Here is a 21,261-nt window from a genome sequence, read left to right as displayed (position 1 = left end):
CCAACAGACTTGTTCGGAGGGCTGTGCTGTCCGCGTCCAGCCGCGGTGTCTGGGAGTGTTCCCTGTCCTCATCACGTGTGCGGGGCTGGGAGCCGCCCCTGTGGGTGGGTGTGCAGAGGCCGCCCGGCACAGCCTTGAGTTGCGGCCCCCTGCCGGCGGGTGACCTTGGCATTTCTCCTGTGTGACTGGGTGTCTCATCTTCTGTCTTCTTCTGTGAGGTGATGGTTCGCATCTTTTGCTTATTAAAAAAGGCACGGTCTGTCTTCTCACCGAGCTGTCAGCACTCCACATATTCTAGATGTGAGATGGGACCACCCAGAATCGTCTCCGAGGCTGGGACTTGCCTTTTCATTTTTCGTAGTGGCTGCTTTTTTTTTTTTTTTTTTTTAGATTTCGTTTATTTATTTGACAGACAGAGACCACAAGTAGGCAGAGAAGCAGGCAGGGGGATGGGGAGGCAGGCTTCCTACGGAGCAGGAAGCCCGATGTGGGGCTCCATCCCAGGACCTTAGGATCATGATCTGAGCTGAAGGCAGCCACTTAACGACTGAGCCACCCAGGCGCCCCCATCTGTTCTGTTTCTAAATTTGGTTTAAATTTCTCCTGGACTCAGCGGGCAGGTGACCCTGGGCTTGGCTCCCCACCCTGAGCCTGGGAGTGCCCGTGGCTTGCCCACTTCTCTCCCCACAGCAGACTGTTTTCCACATCAGGAGCCTTCCTTTCCTAGATCTCATCCAGTTTCTGAATTGCTTAAGGCAGAAGGGAGAGAGTCCTGTTTCTTCTCTAATGGGCGCTAGTGGGTTGTTTCCTCGGGCTGATGGTGGTAATTTGTCCCTTGGTGTCCCAAGAGTAAGACTGAGCAGTACTTGGAAGCTGTGCCATGTGACTGTGTGTGCAGTCATGATCATGGCCAGTAAACCTGAGTCAGAATGACCTCATCTGGAGGATGGTCACAGCACATTCTCTGTTGACTTATGTAAAGGCTGTGTTTGCTGGCAGTGAGAAGAGTGGGTGGACTGCAGTTTCTACCTCTGTCACTCAGTGAGGGTATTTGATGTTGTGATGTCCAGGAAAAAGATTCTAACTCTGAATGTTTTCATTAATTTTCAGGGGTCTAGGAGGAGAACTCATGAGACACGCAGGTAGGTCTGAGCCGTGGGCTTGCATGTGACAAAGTCCTAAGGCGTTCGCCTCGCCCTCTCCAGGACTGCCTGGTTTTTGTGGTCCTCTGGGTCGGAGTTTCCCTTGCAGCACGGGTGGTCGCACACTGTAGCTCCCGCGACCGCCCGCCCACCGCCGCCTCCACGCCGTCCTGTTCACTGTAGGATCGTTGGGCTCCCATGTGTTTCCATGCATTTTGGTAGCCACTGGGTCAGCGGCTGGCTGGGGTGGGTGAACGGCGGGGTGATTTGTCTTTCCGGCTTCTGCGCAGCGTGTGTAACTGTATAGCGGAAGGTAGTTTTTCAGATTCTATTTGGGTGTTCACAGGGAGCTTAGACGGTGCCGGTGTGTGAGCTTTCCCGGAGCCGGCCCAGCTAAGCCCACGGGAAAGCCCAGCGCACCTCCACTTGTTGGGCCGGACTATGCGCAGGCGGGTGGTCCTGGATGCAGGGGAGCCCCTCATCAGGGAGCGGAGAGGTCATGGAGGGCCTGTCGGCTCTGAGGGCAGGCCCCTGGTGGGCACGTGGCTGGGGCTGGGCTGATGGGAGAGGGGCGGCACCGCCAGTCCTGCGTCCCTCCCAGGCTCCCTGAGTGCGCCGTGCACTGACCTCCAGCCTGGACCCTTCGGCATGTGTGCTTGGTGGTTCCTTTTCTTCCTGGAGTTCTTGTCCCCTTGCTTCTGGAACAACCCACTGCGCTGGTACTCACTGTCCCTTGTGTGTCCTTTCTCCCATGTGGCCTGCCCTGCCCGGTTGACACCCCTAGCACTGTCCCTTTCCCCTCCCCACCCCTGAGGGGCTGTCTATGCCTGCCAGCAGCCACCTCGCGGAGGAAGGTGGTTGCAGTGTGCTGTGCTGCTCTCATTTGCCCCAGATCCTTTCTTCACAAAGAGCTGTTGGTTTCCGACTTCCACTTCAGTCCTCATTCGGGGTTCTTGGTTCTACTAAGGAGCAGTGATCACATGCAGATCTCCTGTGGCCGCAGAGAAGGTCTCGCCCAGCTCCCTGTGCTCTGACCTCAGAGCCGGTCTGCAGGCCTCTGACCGCCGAGCTGTGCGTGGCTCTGTGCTGCTCCGACCTCCATGCACAGCCCCAGATGGCAGTGGGGACTTCGTGCGGGACGGGCTTGTGTCTCTCTGCCCCAGGAGCAGTAATGTGGCGAGTGCTGCCCCAGAGAACGGGACGGTCCTGGCCAGTGGGAGGACGCTGGGGATCCCAAGCAGCCACCAGGCTGACGTATGCTGGGCTCCTTGAGGACGAGGTGGTCCCTCGGTCAGTGAGCAGGAGGTGTGTGGGTAGGGCCTGGGTAGGACAGGCAAAGTAGGCCCTGAGGAGCCGAGGGCACAGTGTGGGCGCGTGGGCAGGATCTCGGGGCCATAGCTGGTCACAGCAGAGGTCTTGAAGTGTTCTGGTGTGGTGGCGGGGCCAGGAGCTGTGCCCCCAGGATTGCCCCGCATCCCCGAGTCAGACCACGCAGGACAGCACTTGTCTGACCTGCAAGCAGGAAGAAGTCATGGGCTCCTGGGACTCCATTTGAAAAGCGACATCATCTATATGCGAGTCTGTGCCCTTGTCGCCTCTGCAGCTCGGCTGGGCCCAGGGGCACAGGCGACCTCAACAGGGCACGTGCGGCCCAAGGGGCAGCAGGCGCACAGCCACGCCCGCAGGGGAGGAGCAGCGAAACAGCGAGGAGACAGGGTATGCCGTAGCCACACGCCACGGCAGTGCCGGCCCGTGAGAAAGACGACGGGAGCCACTTGCTGAGGAGACGTGGCAGGGGAGCCGTGAAGGCGGAGTGGACGCCGGGGTGCAGAGGGCGGGCCTCAGACAGGCAGGGGCAGCAGGAGAGCTGAACAGAGCTCCTTGCAAGTCTGAGTCTGTTGTGAAAGGGGCGCCCGTCTCCTCGCGAGGCCGGGGGCCCTCAGATCCCCAGTGGTTTGTTAACAGGCGCAGGTCTGCAAGGCTTCTTCCAAGTAGGTTGTTTGCTTTTCGGTGTTTCTCTTTACAAATGCAAGGAAGGAAGCCCTCACATGCCGTGGACCGTTCCACACGGTGCCAGGAGGAGAGCCTGATGTGAGTTCCACGTCCGTTCCTAACGAAGATGGCCTGTCGGGAGGACCTGAGGGCTGTGTCCTCCCTGACCCTGCTTGCCCCAAAGGGCCTTATCGGCCACACAGATGGGCTGCTGGTGGCCAAGTGCCGAGGTGCTGAGTGAGCATCAGGTCCGAACGGGGGAGAGCAGGGAGAAGGCCGCGTCCCGCAGCCCTCGGCCGGGAGGCAGGGCCTGAGTCGACTTCCCGGATTCCTGTCTGTGCGTCCTGGCTGGCCCGCGGCAGCTTCTCTCCCTATGAGCTCCCGTGTTCCCGTGGGCTCGCCGGAGTCACCGGAGAATAAACTCTAGACCCGAGAGCTGATTTCCGTGAGCTGACAGCTGCAGCCGCTGAGGGGCCAAGATCAGCATGTGGCCCTCGGACGCACATTTGGTCGCTGCCCTCGGGTGCAGAGCTGTCCCCGCTGCCTGCACACTGCCTGTGGCCCGGGATCCGCAGCCCCTTCCTGAATCTCCCGGTGGGGCTCGAGTGGGCCCGGCGCAGGGGGGCCGCCAGAGCCAGACTGCACTGCTCCGCGGGCCAGGCCGCTGGAGGCGCAGTCCCTGTCGACCGCGAGGGTTCCCGTGCCACTGTCAGTGCACTGGGGTCCCATCAGGGAGCAGGGTGGGCCTCGTGGAGTGGGGGGCTGTATGCGCTGCGCCTGCTGCTGTGTGGGTGCGGCTCCCCGGCCCAGCGGCTTCAGCACCCCCAGGCAGTGTTGGGCCTGTGTCACCCACCGTCCTGGCTTGCTCTCAGCAGCTCCAGGCAAGTGGCTTCTCAAGACCGGAGATGACCGGCAGAAGCAACACGGGGACCGCCAGGCCCTTCCTCACGTGCTGGCAAGGTGCGCTCTGGAGTCTTGCACCACGTGGGCTGCCCCTGCCGGTCCCCACCCCCCCAGGGCAGTGCGTGGTGCTGGCCTGTCCCCTAGGCCCGCCCAGCTGTGATCACTGGGGGAGCAGGGAGTCACCGCCTGTTCTCAGCTGCTCTCTGGGGCATTTGGAAAGGCTTGAGAGACGGCCTTCCTCCCTCCTTGTTCACCTGCTGCACCCACCACTCATCTGTGCCAGAGTGATGACGACATAGAGAAATTCTTTGTTTTGTGCAAAGAGGAAAGGAAAAAAACCCCTTACTGCTGCTGTGCTGTGTTCATACCCCCGGAAGGTTGCTGTGGCTCGGGGTCTGTGGGAGGATGCCCTCCATCTGCCCCTCCCACTTTCACATGGTGCTCTCTGTTCTAGGGGCTGCCTGGAAGGGGGCACCGTGGGGGGCACATCCTGGGGTGCTGCTGCTCTTGGGTGGGGTACCGCTTTTGGGTCAGTGGGAACTGTTGTCAGGTCGGTACAGGGGACGGAGGAAGGCGAGGTCCTCCGGGGCGTGTCAGGATTGTCACTTTGTCACGGAGAGGAAGGAAGCCGGAGCATTTTCTTGAGCACATATTGCTGATTTGGTTCGTAGTATGGGACACGAGAACCCAGACAAGACCTTCCTGACACGTTAACTCTTGTCATGTCTTCCAGTTTTATACATGTTTTAAGTCACACAAGACATTATTGTTTTATGTCATTAAATTTCATGTAAGTGTGCCCACATGCTTGCCTTTTGAGAAATCTCCTTATTCCTTTATGCATTTCTGACCTTCCAAAGGGCCCTTTTCCTTTGTGTTCCATGTTCTTGTGTTTTCCACGGCGTGTGTCTGCTGGCCATAAGCCATCTGATTTGTCTGAAATGTCTTTTTTCATCTCTATTCCTAAGGGGTATATTGCTGGGTGTGGAAGTCAAGTTCCACATTGATTTATACTTTAAAGACAACTGTATTATTTTCTCAGTTTCTTTCCTGTTTTGTTGAGAACGTACCTGTTCCTCGCTGCTCTGATGGAGACAGTCTGTGAATCTTCTCCGGCCCCTTCTCCGGTCTGGTTTTTGCGGCTCACACAGCACACGGGAGTGCCGAGGCTCTGTGACCCGTGTGCCGGCGGGCTGTCTGGGTCGCGTGTGGAAGAACTCAGCCGTTGTTTCCCCAAGTTACGCTCTTCTGCTCTTCTTTGTCCCACACCATCTGGCGCGCCAGGCTCGGCAAGGCAGACCTGCGTCTCCCGCCTTCACATCTGTGCTGCCTCCTCCCCTTGCCTGTCCGTTTCCGTGTGGGGTTTGTGCCCCACAGCCCACGTCACGGGCTCTCTCTTCCACTGGGTCTTACTTGTTGTTACACCCGTCCGTTGAATTCCTGGTTCGTGTGTGTGTGTATTGAAGTAGGCTCCACACCACATGGGGCTTGAGCTCGCGACCCCAGGATCAAGCCTGAGCTGAGCAGACTGAGCCCCCGTGTGCCCTCTAATTCTCGTGATTGTTTACTTTTTCATAGTTTCTGTAACACTGTTGCAGTTTCTAATGATTTGCTTTACCTCTTGGAAAAAATGAGCGTTTGAGATCTAATAATGCCGTTGTCTAGAGCTGATGTGACTGTGGTTGCGTAGGACACTGTGTGTGAAGACTTGGAGAAGGACTTGGAGGCTCAGGACTGTTTGCTCCCCTAGACGGTCCTTCCGTGGGCTTCTGGCTGGGGGCAGGGCTGTGAATGGACCGGGGCGTGTGCATCCCCGTCAGGGCGTGAGCGGTTCTGTGCTGGCTGGAGCCAGTGGGCCTGTGTCCAGGGTTGTGTAGGATGTGGTCCTTCGGATTCAGAGCCTGTGTGAGGGTTTCCTGGCTCCTGTCAGGAGCTCTGTCCCGGTGGCCTGGAAGGGCTCGTGGGCACTCTGGCCATCTTCCTGGGTTTCCCGTGCGTACCTTCTCTGGAGTCACCCAGCTGCTTGGCAGAAGTGGCTCATCTCAGAGCCGTGGCCCCAGTCTCTGCCTGGGGCTCTCCGTTTCCTTGGCAGCTTCCTGGTGATGGAAGCGCACAGTTTCCTTTGGTCCAGCTTTTTAAAAATGTCGTCTTGGCTGGTGGGTTGATCTGAATGACCTAGTCTGTAACTTTTTTTTTTTTTTTAAGAATTTATTTATTTGACAGAGGGTGAGAGAAGGAGAGAGAGCACAAGTGGGGGGGAGCAGCAGAGGGAGAGGGGGAAGCAGACTCCCTGCTGAGCAGGGAGCCTGATGTGGAGCTCGATCCCAGGACCCTGAGACCATGACCCGAGCCGAAGGCAGAGGCTTAATCCACTGAGCCACCCAGGCGCCCCTAGTCTGTAACTTTTTTTTTAACCTTTTATTTTGAAGTGATTGTTGACTCCCAGGGAGTTATACAGCCCTGTGTTTTTTGTTTGTTTATTTGTTTCTAAAAGATTTTATTTTTAAATAATCTTTACACCCAACACAGGGCTTGAACTCACAGCCCTGAGATCGAGTCACACGCTCTTCCCGTTGAGCCAGCCAGGCACCCCCCGGCTTTTTAACTTGATAGAATACATTTAAAGTTCACGTGCAGGACAAATCTCCAAGAAAATTATTTTTTAAAAATATTGAGGGGTTGGGGGCACCCAGGTGGCTCAGTCAGTAAAGAGTCTGCCTTTGGCTTGGGTTATGATCTGAGGGTCTTGGGATCAAGCCCCATGGGGCGGGGGGTACCCTGCTCAGTAGGGGTGCTGGAGGGAGGGAGCCTGTTTCTTCCTCTCTCTCTCTGTCCTTCCCCCTGCTCCTGCTTTCTCTCTCTCTCTCTTCAGATAAATAAAATCTTTAAAAAAAAAATATCGAGGAGTTGGATTTTCCAGTCCTTAAAACATTCTAAGACCATTCAGAGCAGAGTGGTATTTTCTTCGGAGCAGGCAAACAGGCTGGTAGAGCAGAACACAGGGTCAGAAGCAGGTGCCGATGTGATGACACGCATGAGATTTGATATGTGACAACACAAAGTACTTCCTGTGCTGGTGTGGAAGGTGGCTTATTGGGGCATGATGGTGTCATGAAGGGAAAGGAAGAAAATAAAACCACAACCCCACCTCCTACAGATCCAGAATTAAATTTCTGACTAAAAACCCCAGTACAAAAAATACAATTTAAAAAGCTTCAAAGAAATTTTAGGAGACATTTAGGATAGCGTTGGTCCCTAAAAATCTTAATTTGGAAAATTTCAAATCTGCACAAAAGCGCAGAAAAAGCTCGTGGAGCCGGCGTCAGCCGTGCCCGCGTCCCGGCGAGTCTCGTTTGCCGCACGTCTGTCCTCCCTGCGTCACAAAGCGGACGGACGCCGCGTCTTGAGCTCTTGCTCCGACAGCTCCTGCTGGCGAGGGCTGCGGTGCCGTTTGCTCTGTTCTTGGCTTCTGGCACATGGCCACCAGCAGAGCGGGAAGGAGCTGCAGAACGTAGTGTGTCCACACACGTACCGAAAACTGCGTGTGTAAGCCAGCAGGTGCAGCACGGAGCGAGAGGAAACCCTCGTGCTGCGGTGAAGGGAAGGGTGACTGTTTACGGGGTGCGCAGAGCCCTGAAAACGGCCAGAGCAGATGCAGGGAGATTGCGTGAGTGCAGACCTGGAGAGCCTGTGCCCTGGCGGCTAGTGCGGACCGGTGTCCAGCCTCCCCTGGCACGCGGAGCTTGGCGGCTCCGGCCCCGGCTCTGGCCCTGGAGCATGCCCGCCCCAGGCTCTCGGGTGCGCCCGCCGCTCTGGGCGTCCCTGCTGAGGCTCGGCCTGCAGAGCTGTGTGAGGGCACACGGACCGTCCGCGTCTGTAGGCACGTGTGGCCACTGCCAGTGCAGCGACCGAGAGCAGAGCGGGGAACACTTGCCTGTCAGGGGCCTTACTGGACTAGTTGTTCTGCACCCATGGCATGAGGTCGCCAGGTGTTGGTCGTTGGAAGAGCAGGGTGGTGGCCGGAGGGTCTCCCAGGGCTAGGCGGGACCTCATTCCTGGGCCTGGGTACTGGGAGTCAGAGCTGTGTGGAGGGGGACCAGCTCATCTCTGGTCGGTGGCACCCCGGGCGCACGCGGGCTGCGCGGTGGCACTCTCACTCCGTGCTGGCTGGCGGCACTTCAGGGCATGGCTCTCCGGCTCATGGGTTCCTGCGTGGTGGCCGCAAGCCAGCACACTGTGAACTTCAGGGAGAGCTGTTGTCAGCACAGGGTCTGGAGGCACTTGTCCTGCTCGTCTTGCTGTCCAGCTCAGGCCTGGTGGAGGGACAAAAAAGGTGCGGGTGTAGAGACCCTGGAAAGGGGGTGTCCGTGGGGAAGCAGCACTGTTCCTTCCTGCTTCTGTAGAGGCATGAGGGTGGGTGTGGCCGTGCCAGGTGCCCAGGGGTCGTCACCAAAATGCCGGTGGCGGTTTTTTTCTCTGATGTTTTTTTGTAGTGTTGCAGTTTTTTTTAGCAAATACAAATTATTTATACCATCAAGAAAAAACCCTGCCGTATCCAGTTCAGTGTGACGGATGTGGTGGGTACAGGGCCTCCCTCTTGTGAGTGGGTGATCGGGGAGAGGGCTCCGGAGTGGCTGTGTTGGGGGCATGGAGCGCGCTGGGGTGCAGGGCAGCTTGCCGGAGCAGTGGGCCCGTCAGGGTTGGCAGGCAGAGCGGCAGGAGAGGGCAGCCTGCAGGAGGGCCGCCAGGCGGGCGCTCACAGCTTGTGGGCTCCACCATGCACTTTGGTGGTTTTCTGTGCCGTGGGTGGTATCTTTAACCTACTGATTATATTGGACCAGCTTCTGCCCATGGCTGTGGTAATCATTTCTTTAGTTAAAAAACTGACACATCATTCACAGAGGACAGGAATTTGCCCAGAATTTTGACACCATAGCTTGTCCAGGAACTGTCCTGTCAAGGGTAACAGCATTGCTTTCTCTGGTGAGAGCGTGCGGCTCAGTGCTCTTGACCTGCCCTCGTTTTGCCCCTCAGCGGACTCCTGGGCGCTCACCTGTCCTGACCTAGGCGGACTGTGAGTGTGCACCTGTGCCGGGACTGCTTCTGTCGCCTTTGGAGACCCCCTTTCCTCCTGTGTTAGCGGCTTCTCTGTGGTCCTCACCTCAGGCAGGTGCCACCGCTCAGGGGCACTTGCAGGTGGCGCTGGTCCCATGGGCACATGAACCCTCTGAATCAGGATTCGTCCCTGGGGAGGGATTCGTGTTGGGGTCACCTCTGTAGCCATGGGCTCTGTGGCTCCATGTGGCCCTGGGGCTGCCTCTGCCTGGGCCGGATCTGGAGCAGGTTCTCTGAGGCCAAGGAGGGGCCGGGGCTGCTGCCAGACCGGCCGGACAGCAGCACGGACGCATCCGATGTGGGGGGAGGGGTCTGGTGCGAGCAGCTCGGCTCCCAGAAAAGGCAGGGCAGGTGCTGCCATGGGCGTTTCTGGAGACTTGACACTGCATTTGTCCTTTTTCTTCCTAGTGTGCGTTTTAATAGAAAACTTGTCCCTTTCCAAGATGCCTTTTAGAGGTGACTCCATAATTGGTAAGCGCTTTTCTTCTGCATGTAGACTCACATTGTGGCATTTCCTCCCGGAACTTTTTCAAATTAAGAAGTGAAAATGCACTGGCTGGGACAGATAAGCTGTTGTAAACAACGAGCCTCCCCCACGCTCCTCCTCAGAATGAGAGTCTTTCCCACGTCTCCTGAGAGGTCAGGCTCCTTCCTCAGAGCTCTGGTGGCAGCTGTCCTCTGTGCCGGCCAGTGTTGGCCGTCCCTCGCCCCGACAGATGCATGGTGTAGGCCTGTAGGACTCGGGGTGCAGGTGGGATGGTTGAGGACCCACTCCTGTGGGGCAGTGGCCAAAGCCCTCCACCTTCTATGGCACGTGGCCGCAGGGAGGCAGGACGCTGTCCCCCAGCAGATTTTATTCTGTGCTTTTGTGGCCTGAGGAGTTCTGGGACCAGGAGACCCCCCCCGCAAAAAAAAAAAACCAAAGAATTGGAAAAATTCTGCATTCTTTGGTCATATGGGATCTAATTGAGTTAAATATTTAGGGCTTATTGGTGGGGGCCCAGGGGCATTGTTTGAGGGAGAGGTGCTTCTGGAAGTGACCCCCTGAAGCTTGCAGTGTCAAAGGAACAAAGCTTTCTCCTGGTAACAGTTTAACATTTCAGCAGCCAAAAGAGGGCTTTCTCCCTCCACGTGGAGGGGCCTTGGAATGATGTGCCCTGTGTAACGTCTGCCTTAGACTTTCTCCACACGCGTCCTGAAGCTTACCCACTTTAAGAGGCAGAAGATCTGTTGTTTGAATTTTATCTCCATGTTCTCAGTCGATAAATGAGTCTTTTGTTCCTTCGACAGATGGTTGGCAGTGGCTGATAAATGACACATTGAGAAACCTCCATCTTATTTCAAGTCATTCTAGACAACGGATCAAGGTATGGTAAGCAAGGTTTCTGCTGCGTTCTATGGAACTGACATTCAGGGCACCTGGGTGGCTCCGTGGGTTGAGTGTCCAGCTCTTGGTGTCAGCTCGGGTCGTGATCTCAGGATTGTGGGCTCAAGCCCTGTGTTGGGCTCCTCACTCAGTGCAGAGTCTGTTCAAGATTCTTTCTCTCTCCCTCCGCCCCTTCCCCTGCTCATGCATGTGCTCGCGCACTCTCTTTCTCTGAAGTGAGTAAATAAAAAAATCTAAAGAGAAGTGACAGTAATTATTTTCTTAGTGTTCGTTTCAAAGAACTATGTGTGTTTTGAGTCTGTTTTATACATGAATGTGATCACTGATAAATGCCATAATTCTATTAGGAATTCTAGACGGTATTATCTATGTAATTTATAATCAGGAAAATTGATGCAGCCAATGATGACCAGAATATTATTTCAGTTTTATATGACAATTTCTGGTTTAATTAGATTCAGCTTCTGAACATCTCTCCAGTGTGTCCCTAGTGACTCTTTACTCAGGTGGGGGTTCTGTGTCCTGTTGCGTGGCAGAAGGTGGGGTCAGAGACTGCCGTGACGCTTGGGTACGGGTGGGAACTGCGGTCCAGGTTCCTTGCCCGAGAGCGCTGGCTGTCGTGAGCGAGGACAGGGTGTGTGTGTCCGGTGGCCGATGTGCTATTGTCCTGTCCTGGGACAGGTGACTTTGGCTTAGCGGAGCTGTGACAGAGGTCCTCACACGGAGGTTGACGGGCTTTGGTATTGAGGGTGGAGAAATGGGAGTCCGTGTTGATTTCCCAAATGATTAATTACCCAGCCTCCTGCGTATGCTGGTTTTGTTTTGTTTTGTTTTGTTTTTTAAAGGAACTTAATCATTCTGTAGAACCCAAATACAGTCACTGACGGAATCTGAGCGCTTCGTTGTGAGGCCTCCAGGCTCCCTTGCAGGAACAGTCCCAAAACTGATTCCCAGCAGCAGGGATTGTGCGCAGGTGACATCTCATTGTGACGCTGCGTTGTGTGCCCTGTCCCTGAGCCAGTGGCCCTCCCTGTGTGCCCTCTGACCCCTCTCTGTGGGGCTGGACTCAGCAGCCTGCTCTGGGGAAGCAGGAGAAAGAACGTGGGGATCCAGCATTTGCCCTTGCTGTCTGTCTGGCCCTGAGAGGCCTACTTGAGCGCTGGTCCTCTCGCAGTGGATGTGTTCTGGGCGGGGGCGGGGGGGGGGTCCCGGGGGCCCATGGCTGCTGCCACGTCAGCTCCCACTCTCCTCCCCCTGGCCCCGGCCCTGCACCTGCCCTCTAAATGAGGCCTGTATGCTACTTCTGTGTGTATGACACACACTTTGCCCTTCACGGATTCTGCTGGGAAAGAAAAAAAATGCCCCATTTTATTATCAACTGTTTATAGAGATATAAAGAAGATGTTTACATCGAAGGGAAGAAATCACATTTTCCACATAGATTATTAGTTGCAGGGAATATCGAAGTCGTTATTATATCTGGTCAGACATGCTGGAAAGGAGGATGTGATTCAGTTTCTGTTTGTTTCAAACTTAACCACTGGCCTGACAGCAGAACGGCCCCACGGCTGGGGCGCCCGGGAGGCTGCCCGGCACATTCACGTCCCGCTTTGTTTCAGGAAGCGGCCGTCTTGGCCCTGGCTGCTCTCTGCAACGAGTACTACGCCCTGGAGACCGGGGAGGCGGACCCCACCAGGCAGGGTGAGTGGGCCGTGGGGGCTTCCAGCAGGACGCGGGCATACCGAGTCTGAGTTTTAGAGCGCTGTCTTTTGCTGCAAGCGGACAGGGTGTGGGAGGCAGGGGCCGAGATGGGCGCCGGGCCGAGATGGGGTGGGGGACACGGGCCTGCTGCTCTCCAATGCCAGGTTTGTGTAGCTGCTCGAGGTGTCCATCCCTCTCCCACTCTAGACCGGTGCTCGTCGCCCCGCACGGGCGAGAACAAGCGTGATGTGCACCACGCAGAGCCTGTGCTTCTGTCAGTGGCGCTTGCCTGAATGACGTTTCAAGTCCGCTTCCCCCACTTGGCGCTTTGGGGGTTCCCGCTGTGCACGGACGGAGTGCCTGCCTTATCTGGCCTCCAAGGGAGCCTCCTGTTTCCTGTTTGTTTGTCCCCGTGTTTCCCTTGGTGTTTGTTCCTTGGATCCTTCCTCTTCCTTCTGGTCCTCGATTCTGGGGTCCCATCGGCTCAGAGGGTCGGCCTCTGTGTCCGGGCACGTCCCGCTTCCCTGTCTCCGATGGCATCGGTGACTTCTTTAGGGCAGATGTGGTTTTCGGGTTCCCATAGGCGCAGAGCCACAGTTTCCTGGTGAGGGTCCTTGGCGTGTGCGTGCACTTTGACCTTTCACAGAAGCCTCGCTGCCCAGCATCGCCTCAGTTAGGTTTTCCGGAACCCTCTTGTGGTGGTTTGTCCAACCTGTGATGGGTCTTTGCCAAGAAGCTTCGTGTCCACCCCCCCTGGGGGCCCTGTGGCGTTCTCGTGCCCAACTGTCACTTCAGAAGCATAGGGAACACTTGTAAATCATTTTAAAGGGTAAAAATCGTGTGTGCAGTAGCCTAAATCTACTTTCTGTGATTTTTTTCAAAAATAAGAAAATATTCTGTGATGTGATCTTCTGACAGACTTCCCAAATTGATGACATTTGCCCTTGACCATGGGCGGCGTCACACAAAGAGGTCGTGACATCGTTTTGTATCGAGTCTATTTTTGAAAATTGGGACGGTGAGGTCATATTTCACTTTCTGCCTCAGAAGAGAAGGTGGCGTCACCGTGCCCGCTGGAAGAGCAAGTGGTGTGTCCCCTCCAGGGCGCGGAGACCCCAGCCGGCAGAGGTGGCCGCGCCGGGGCGTGCATGGGCGCTCCTTCGCTGTCCTGACGTAGGCCCTTGAGGTTTCTGTGCACGTGACCCCCCGGTTGTGCTGTGTTGACACCCAAGTGGTGAGGACGAGAGCTGGTCATGGTGGGCAGACAGGTTGCGGTGCAGCCTCCTGGCCCCTCCCGAGCAGCACTGGTCTAGGACAGCCCTGTAGCCCCTGCCCTTCCCACCCTGACTGCCCCTTGAGTCTGCCCTGCACCCTCTGTTCCTGTCCCTGTTTCACCCTGACAGTGGCCTTCCCGTCTCGGGGAGCGTGTCTCCGCGCGCAGTGTGCTCTCAGCCCGCCTGGTTGCACGTCCCAGGGTGGGGGGCAACACGTCCCCTGCGCGTGATGCTGGGGAAGCGGACACCAGCAGGCATCGTGCACCCTCCAGCGTTCATTCTCCTAAGAGTGAGGTCACGTGTTCAGGTTGTCTGTGAAAACTTCAAGACCCTGTAATAAACATTCTGAAATCCATTTTGATCGGAGCCCCTTGGAAGGTGCACCTGCTTCGGACGCCGGTGTGCTTCCCCCCCTTTCTCTCATCGCTGCTCACGCGGGTCTGAGATGGCATAAGGAGTGCGCGTCGTGCGGGAAGGAGGCAGCGGCCCTTTTGTCATGTCCTTTCAGAGGAGCTGATCCGGCAGTACCTCGCAGACCTGCGGAGCCCGGAGGAGATGACTCGCTGCGGCTTCTCGCTGGCCCTGGGCGCCCTCCCGCGCTTCCTGCTGAGAGGCAGGCTGCAGCAGGTGACGCGCCCGCACCCTGGGGACGCGGCCTGTCGGGTCTGGGCGTTGCATGTGAGCCGGTGGGGGAGGGCTCGGGAGGGGTCTGACCACAAATCCACGCCTGTTCGGGCGTGTGGCCATGAGGAAGGAAACGGGGTGCTCCTGAGGGCGCCTGGTGGACAGGAGGGACTTGGAGGGACTGAGTGCTAGTGTGACAGAGGGAGGGTGTCACTGCATCTGTGGAAACACACTCCCACCTTTACATAGCCGTGCTGTGCCCCTTCCTCCTGCCTGGGACATTCTGGGGTCCGAGGCACTGGACACACGGCCTAGAACTCAGCTCTTCGGCTTATCCATTTGGAACATGTGACCGACACTCAGGACCGAATGGCCCTGGGAGGAGTAGCGGATCGAGACACCAGGGGTCGGCTGGCGATGGGTCATAGTTCCCAGCTCTGCGCCACGGGACAGAAAGGGGGCAGCTGGCATTGGGGATGCCCTGTGGAGATGACTTGGGGGCAGCAGGTGCCCCCAGCCACATGTCCTCCTGCCTGCAGCAGGGCGTGGGGCCGCCAGGCACGTGTTCTGTTAAGGACGTGTTACCGCCTTTCAGGTGCTGGCGGGCCTGGGAGCTGTGACGGCCATTTGCCCTGAGGACGTGAGCTTTGCCGAGTCCAGGCGGGATGCTTTGAAGGCGATCTCAAGGTGGGTGTCCGGGCTTTTCCCACAGCCCTTCCTATCCCAGGGGCCAGCGACCAAGCACTGAGGGTGGTCCCTGTCGGTGTGGGCCAGAGCCCCGTCTCACGTGAGGAATCTACTTCGAAGCAAGTATAACTTTTTATTTTCTCGTGTCTTCTCTTTTCAGGGGGTTGTCAAAGAATATTTCCAACTCAGAGGCTCACTGACCCTTTCTTCATTGTCACTATAGTGAATGTCAGACCTCTTTGCTTTAGGAGCAGCAGCCCGCCTCAAGAACTGGGGCGTGAATCTTTGCTCATCTGGAAGAGCCGTGTGGAGTGGCCCGGGGTGTTGGCCACACACAGCATGCGTGCCAGGACACACTTTCCTTTCTCTGTCACCTATCCGTGCCCCCTTCTGCTCTGTGGTGATACCACCCCTTTCTGACAGTATGGAGGGTGGGAAGGGCCAGCACAGGTGGCCTCCTGCGCACGTTTTAAGCTGCAGACACTAGGAAATGTGATTTTGGGGGAAAGCATCATTCAGCATGTGTCAGTGTGGAAGGAACTCTGAAATTCCGAATCTGTCTCTGAGGTTGTTGGCCTGTTGCAGCGTGTCCCGTCTGGCCAAGATGATGGGAAAGATGGGGTTCACAGACACTTGCCATATTTCATGCATTTTTCAAAATTTCAGGGTTTGCCAGACGGTTGGCGTGAGAACAGGAGGAGCCCCAGACGAGGTTGTGTGTGAAGAGAACGTCTCCCAGATTTACCGCACGCTGCTGGGCTGTCTGCACGACTACACCACCGACAGCCGTGGGGACGTGGGCGCGTGGTAAGGTGGCAGGCGGTCTCTTGCTCTTGGTCCTTGAGCTGTGCTGTCCTCCCTGAGCCTGTGTTCTCAGGACAGCAGAGCATCCTTGGGCCTGGCTCCTGGCTGCGTTCCGCTCTTCTCTGAAAAATATTAAATTCTAAAACACAGAAATTGTCACTCCCTCGTCCCAGCCCCCATGGCTGGCTTTCTAGTTCTCCTGAGAGTGTTCAACCAAAAAAGGCCATGAGGTAGCCATTCAGGGCCAGAAGGGAGTCAGGCCACTTTGGAGGAGGAAATGGGTACTTCTCTGGGGATGCAGCAGCACAGTCCACTGTGGCCCCTTCTGATGGAAACCAGGTGCCCAGATCTCAGTCTTGGGAGAAACTTCGCTTGACTGTTCTTGTGAGGACGCCCTAGACAAGTCCTTGTAGCCCGAGCCAGGATGAGGCTGTGCCCGCGGTGTGAGGTTTGCTTGCTTGTCATTTCTTTGTTCTTACATTGGCAGCTGTCGTCTTTCCAAGATTTCAACGTACGGTAAATAGCAGACCTAGTTACCTTTTGTTGGAGGAACTGAGAGCTTCTCTTACGACTTCCGTCTCTTGTTCTGAACACGCTGTGATGGGCGTGCCGAGAGGCCGCGTGGGGTAAAACGTCACTGACACTGCGCGGACTCGTTCTTGTATTACATTGGAAACAGAAGCTGAGCCTTAGGTGAAGCCTCGAAAGGAGAAAAGAAGAAATGCACGTGTTCTTCCACGTGTGGCAAGTTTTTGGCCACGTTTCTTTCTTTTTTTTCTTTTTTAAAGATTTTATTTATTTATTTGACAGATAGAGATCACAAGTAGGCAGAGAGGCAGGCAGAGAGAGAGAGAGAGGAGGAAGCAGGCTCCCTGCTGAGCACAGAGCCGGATGCGGGGCTCGATCCCAGGACCCTGGGATCATGACCTGAGCTGAAGGCAGAGGCTTAACCCACTGAGCCACCCAGGCGCCCCTTGGCCACGTGTCTTTAAATCTTCCCTGCCCACCTCATCCTGGACACCCTGTCTCCCCCCACCCCCAATGGGACCCACCCCTGCCCACCAGCCCTGGGGTTCTACTCTTTTTTTTTTCCCCAGTTCTTTTTCTCTTCAGTTGCGTGAATTCTAGTTTATGTTCACGTTCACTGGCTCTTCCCTGTGTGTTACCTCTGTGTGGCCGTCAGGGTCTCCTGAGAAAGCTCGAATTTCATCATCTTGTTCGTTATAGTTCCCGTTTGGGACCTTCCCCCATGTTCTGTGTCTGCCGGCCTTCCCGGCTTTCCCTCCGTCAGGATGATCCCTCCCCTCACTGGCTGGCTTTCCTTCCCTTCTGCTCGGTCCCAGATGGTGCTGGGGACACAGCTGCGTGGGGCCCTGATGGCCTTGGTGTGTCCTTGTGGACGCAGCAGGGTTCCTCGGTGGGAGTGTGGGGGCCCTGGAGGGGCGCCCCGGAGGGGCGCCCCTGAGTCCTTGGACAGTCTGCCCTGACAGCTGCCTGTAGTCCTACGACAGCATGGCCCGACCCCTGCGCTTCCCTGTCGCTGTGAGACGTAGGCTGGGGCTGTACCCGTCAGGGTCTGTGTCTGTCACTGATGACGGTCGGGGCCTGGCCCAGGCTCAGTCGTGAGCCCCGCACCGTGCATCGTCTTCCTGGTTCTTTGTGGAGCATGTGGTTTTGGAGCAGATCCTGCTCCGGGAGGTCTGCTGTAGGGCTGGGTTCCTCACTCCTCCGGAGGGTGCTGATGGCTTCTAGTGGCCAGTGGCCGTCGCCTTGCCTGACGTGGGTGGCCATCCACGTTCTGTTCGGTGGGTCGCCCTACTGCGTGGGCATGGGGTCCCCCTGTGCTCTCGGGGGCCGCGGTCCCAACTCCTTACAGTCCAAGCCCAAAGGACAGTGGGTTTTCCTGGGTCCCTCAGCAGCACAGACGCTGAGCCCCGTGAGGAGGAAGCTCGGGCAGGGCCGCACCTGGGGTGTTGGTGACAGTGTTCCTCCCAAAGGCCCGTGTGTGCCGCGTGGGTGTGGCAGCCCAGCAACATCCAGTCCTTGTGCAGAGGTTCTCACTCTCTGTAGGAAGACTCCGGTTACTTACTTTCCCGTTGTGTTCCGTCAGCGTGTTCCTCACAGTTGTTTATTTTTTTTATTTTTATTTTTATTTTTTTTTAAAGATTTTATTTATTTATCTGACAGAGATCACAAGTAGGCAGAGAGGCAGGCAGAGAGAGAGGGGGAAGCAGGCTCCCCGCTGAGCAGAGAGCCCAATGTGGGGCTTGATCCCAGAACCCTGAGATCATGACCTGAGCCGAAGGCAGAGGCTTTAACCCACTGAGCCACCCAGGCGCCCCCTCACTGTTGTTTAAAGACTCCGTGTTTGTTCCGGGAACTGTGGCAGTCCCGTCTGCTTCTGTCCTCTCCTAGTATTTTAATACTTGGCTCTTTTTTGTTTGTTTGTAAACCATTGCTTGTAGCTCTCACTAGATCCAGAGACTGTACACTCCGAATCGTGGAGTCTGTGGGCGTGCACGTCCTTGCAGGGAGCACGAAGGTCCGGTCTGCGGTGTGGGTGCAGGCCGCCCGATGCTGTCAGTGTGGGGTCGGGCCGTGTGCCACCTGTGCCCACAGCCCTGCCCGAGGGGCCTCCCAGCAGCCATGCCCGGCATCTGGGATCCTGGCCCTTTTCTCCCCCGTCAGGAGCTGGTGAGGCCCCGAGGGTGTGTGTGTGGCCTCGGGTTGTCCTGTGAGGGTTGTGCCCACCGACACGGAGCCTCCATCACCCGCACCCTGCCCAGCCCTGGTGCCTGCAGACGGGTAGGCAAATGTGTCAGGTCTTGGGCAGCCTCTGATTGGCGGCCATGCCCTGGGGGCAGCCTGCCCTGTTCCCCGGAACCCCAGCCCATGTCTGTCGAGTGCCTCCAGTACCCCCACACCTGTGCTCAGTGCTCCGCCAGCTGAGCTCCTGTGGGCCGGGGCCTGCGTCTTTATGTTGGTGGGAGGGCCGATGCCTGGCTTGTGGGACCTGCCAGGCTTGGTGGTGCAGGGCGGGCCTGTGGTCCCTGCTGTCTGGCTCTGTCCCTAGTCTAAGTGGTGCTTTTACCCTGGGTCAGCCAGTCATGCTGCAGGCCCAGGTTTTCATGTTGTGGAAGCTTTGTGTCCTTTGGTGTGAGCAAATGTGGAGTGAGTCCGGTGGAGTGGAGAGCGACATCCTGGTGTGGAAGGACGGTGGCGGTGGCAGACGTGGGCTGCCTGGCCTGCGTCTGCCCCTCAGTTCCTCTGCCAGGACACAGCTTTGTAGACTGGGTTGTGCTGCCTTTGGAGGTGTTGTGGGGTCGTGAGCACAGTTCGTGTGCACCCACGACCTGGCGTCTGCCTGTGGGCGTCAGACGTGTGTCCTCGCTGAGAGAGGACAAAGGGCTCTCGCTCACCGAGCACCGTGTTCAGTGGGTGTTTCCTCCTGAGGGAATGGTCAGTCTCGAACTTGTCCTGGCTGAGGGTGTCTGAGTCCCCGGGGTGTGGCCGGCAGGTCACACGGTCACATGGTACCTGGGGCTCTCATCGCCTCATTGTCCCTGCAGGGTCCGCGAGGCCGCCATGACCGGTCTGATGGACCTGACGCTCCTGCTGGGGAGGGAGCAGCCGGAGCTGATCGAGGCCAGTGTGTGAGTACCTCCTGTGGGGGGTCTGGGGGCCGGCCCGGGGTCTGTCCAGTCTGCTGTTGCTGCCGGGGCCTCCCTGCCCGTCCTCCTGCCTTCAGCTCCTTCCTGTGTCCACTTCTCCCCCATCCGTCTGCACCGCTCCCACCCACGACCTGGGGCTCAGGCCTCTGTGGTGTCAGGTCCCCCATGGCAACGTCTCATCCCCCTGGCCACTGGGGTGGCTGCTCTGTCGCGGGGCCGTTCTGGCTGGTGCCCTGGGTTCCGGCCGGGCTAACGGCCCTGCTCTGGGTATAGCTGCCAGCAGGTCATGTGCCGCGTGGCCCAGCAGGCAAGTGAGAAGATCGACCGCATCCGCGCACACGCCGCGCGCGTGTTCATGACGCTGCTGCACTCTGACGGGTCCCCCGTCCCTCACGTGCCCCACCGAGGGGAGCTAGAAAAGATCTTCCCCAGGTACGGGAGGCCGGGGTCCCCGACCCCCAGTGGGCATGGACCCCCCCTCCAGTTTGTTGGCTCACTCTCTGCAGATCCGACGTGGCCTCCGTGAACTGGAACGCGCCATCGCAGGCCTTCCCTCGCATCACACAGCTCCTGGGGCTGCCGGCCTACCGCTACCACGTCCTGCTGGGGCTTGCTGTGTCCGTGGGTGGCTTGACCGAGTCCACGGTGAGGAGGCTTCTTGGCCGGCCCGCGGTGGTGGTGGGGCGCCTGGCCCAGGTGGCGCAGTGTGGGAGGTCTGAGTGGGCACAGGCGCTGTCTGGCGGTGGCCAGAGGCTGAGAGGCACACGCCGGGAGGGCAGCTGTCTCCTTGCTGTGCTGGTTTTTTCTCTGCTTTGGGGGTCAAAGTGGGGTTAAGGGTCTCCCCTTCCCCTGGCCTTGGGTATCCAGGACAGGACCCCAAGGACAGTGTTCCCTTTCCTGAGAGTGGGCCGGCGTCCCCAGGGGAAGCAGAGCAGCAGGATTTCGCGTTTGGAAGACCCGAAGTGACGGGACTAGCAGGAACGTTGTGGCGCGCTTCCGTGTGGACGGCGGCTGCCGCACGGGGCGGAGCGCGGAACTAGCTTCTCTGCGCGTGTGGGCTCCGCGGTGCGTGCGGACGGCACCGGCCGGCTGCTGCTTCCCCCGCTGTCTCCTTCTCTTTTCTCCTCCTCGTGCCATCACTGCTGGCTGAGTTTGGTCTGTTGTGGGTTTTCCGTTTTCTCGTGTCTTTCCTGCTGGCGCGGCGGTCACACTTTCCTCCTACCTGCTCTTCAGTAGACCCAGAAGCAGTGTGGTGTGCACCTAGCTTTGGAGCCATTGGGGGGGGTTCCTGCTCCCCTGCATGGTCCCACGTGGAAGCATTTTCACTTACCCGCCCGTGCTCTTGGGCGCGGATGTCGCCGGAGCAGGAGCTGGTGTGGCGGGGCCGCTGCTCCTGGCGTGGCTGCGGGGATCCCCCCCTCAGCCCTCGCTTGGCAGAGTGCAGCTTCCCGCTGAGGCCCCAGCCTGTGACCTGCTGGGACTCGTCGTCTGCATTTGTCAGTGTGTTCGTGGTTCCCGTCCCTTCTGGAAACTTCTCTGCCCTCCTCATTCTCGTTGAGGATCTCCTCCTCCCGCATACCCTTTATGAGATCCCCGTGTTTCCTCTTGTTCTCTGTCCTCCCTGCTCTTCAGACTTCTTTCCCGGGCCTGCTCTGTCTTGCAGCTGGTACTGTCGCCTCTTTATCCCCAGCCCCTGCTGCATTGTTTTTTATCACCAAATGTTTACTTTGTTTAGAAATCTCTCTTGTGCTTTTTCATCGTAGGCGCATCTGGGGTGTGTGTGTGTGTGTGTGTGTTTCCTTTGCTTTAAGAGCGTGCATGAGTGGGGGTGAGGGGCAGAGGGAGACAGAGTCTTAAGCAGACTCCCCACTGAGCCCAGAGCCTGCCGATCTCATGACCCTGAGATCGTGACCTCAGTCGAAAGCAAGAGGCCGATGCTCAGCGTCATCACGGTTTTGCTG

The 21,261-nt window shown here is 57.5% G+C and overlaps 1 protein-coding gene across 3 annotated transcripts in view; it reads left to right on the top strand.

Moving 5' to 3' along the window:
- TBCD (tubulin folding cofactor D) overlaps positions 1-21,261 on the top strand; it is a 155,097-nt gene that overhangs the window by 121,806 nt on the left and 12,030 nt on the right. For 2 of the 3 annotated variants that reach the window (XM_032870309.1, XM_032870308.1), the window contains exons 23-32: positions 1,111-1,142; positions 9,561-9,623; positions 10,443-10,519; positions 12,159-12,240; positions 14,023-14,141; positions 14,734-14,825; positions 15,492-15,632; positions 19,199-19,282; positions 19,574-19,732; positions 19,807-19,945. In XM_032870309.1, coding sequence (XP_032726200.1) covers positions 1,111-1,142; positions 9,561-9,623; positions 10,443-10,519; positions 12,159-12,240; positions 14,023-14,141; positions 14,734-14,825; positions 15,492-15,632; positions 19,199-19,282; positions 19,574-19,732; positions 19,807-19,945 — 988 coding nt within the window. The remainder of the gene's footprint in view (positions 1-1,110; positions 1,143-9,560; positions 9,624-10,442; positions 10,520-12,158; positions 12,241-14,022; positions 14,142-14,733; positions 14,826-15,491; positions 15,633-19,198; positions 19,283-19,573; positions 19,733-19,806; positions 19,946-21,261) is intronic. The other variant, XM_032870310.1, reaches the window with a different exon arrangement.

The sequence above is a fragment of the Lontra canadensis genome, unplaced genomic scaffold, assembly GCF_010015895.1.
Source record: "Lontra canadensis isolate GAN:19392208 unplaced genomic scaffold, GSC_riverotter_1.0 scaffold41, whole genome shotgun sequence".
Lineage (NCBI taxonomy): Eukaryota > Metazoa > Chordata > Mammalia > Carnivora > Mustelidae > Lontra > Lontra canadensis.
The sequence above is the reverse complement of the archived record's forward strand: the minus strand, read 5'-3'. Positions and strand labels throughout refer to the sequence as shown.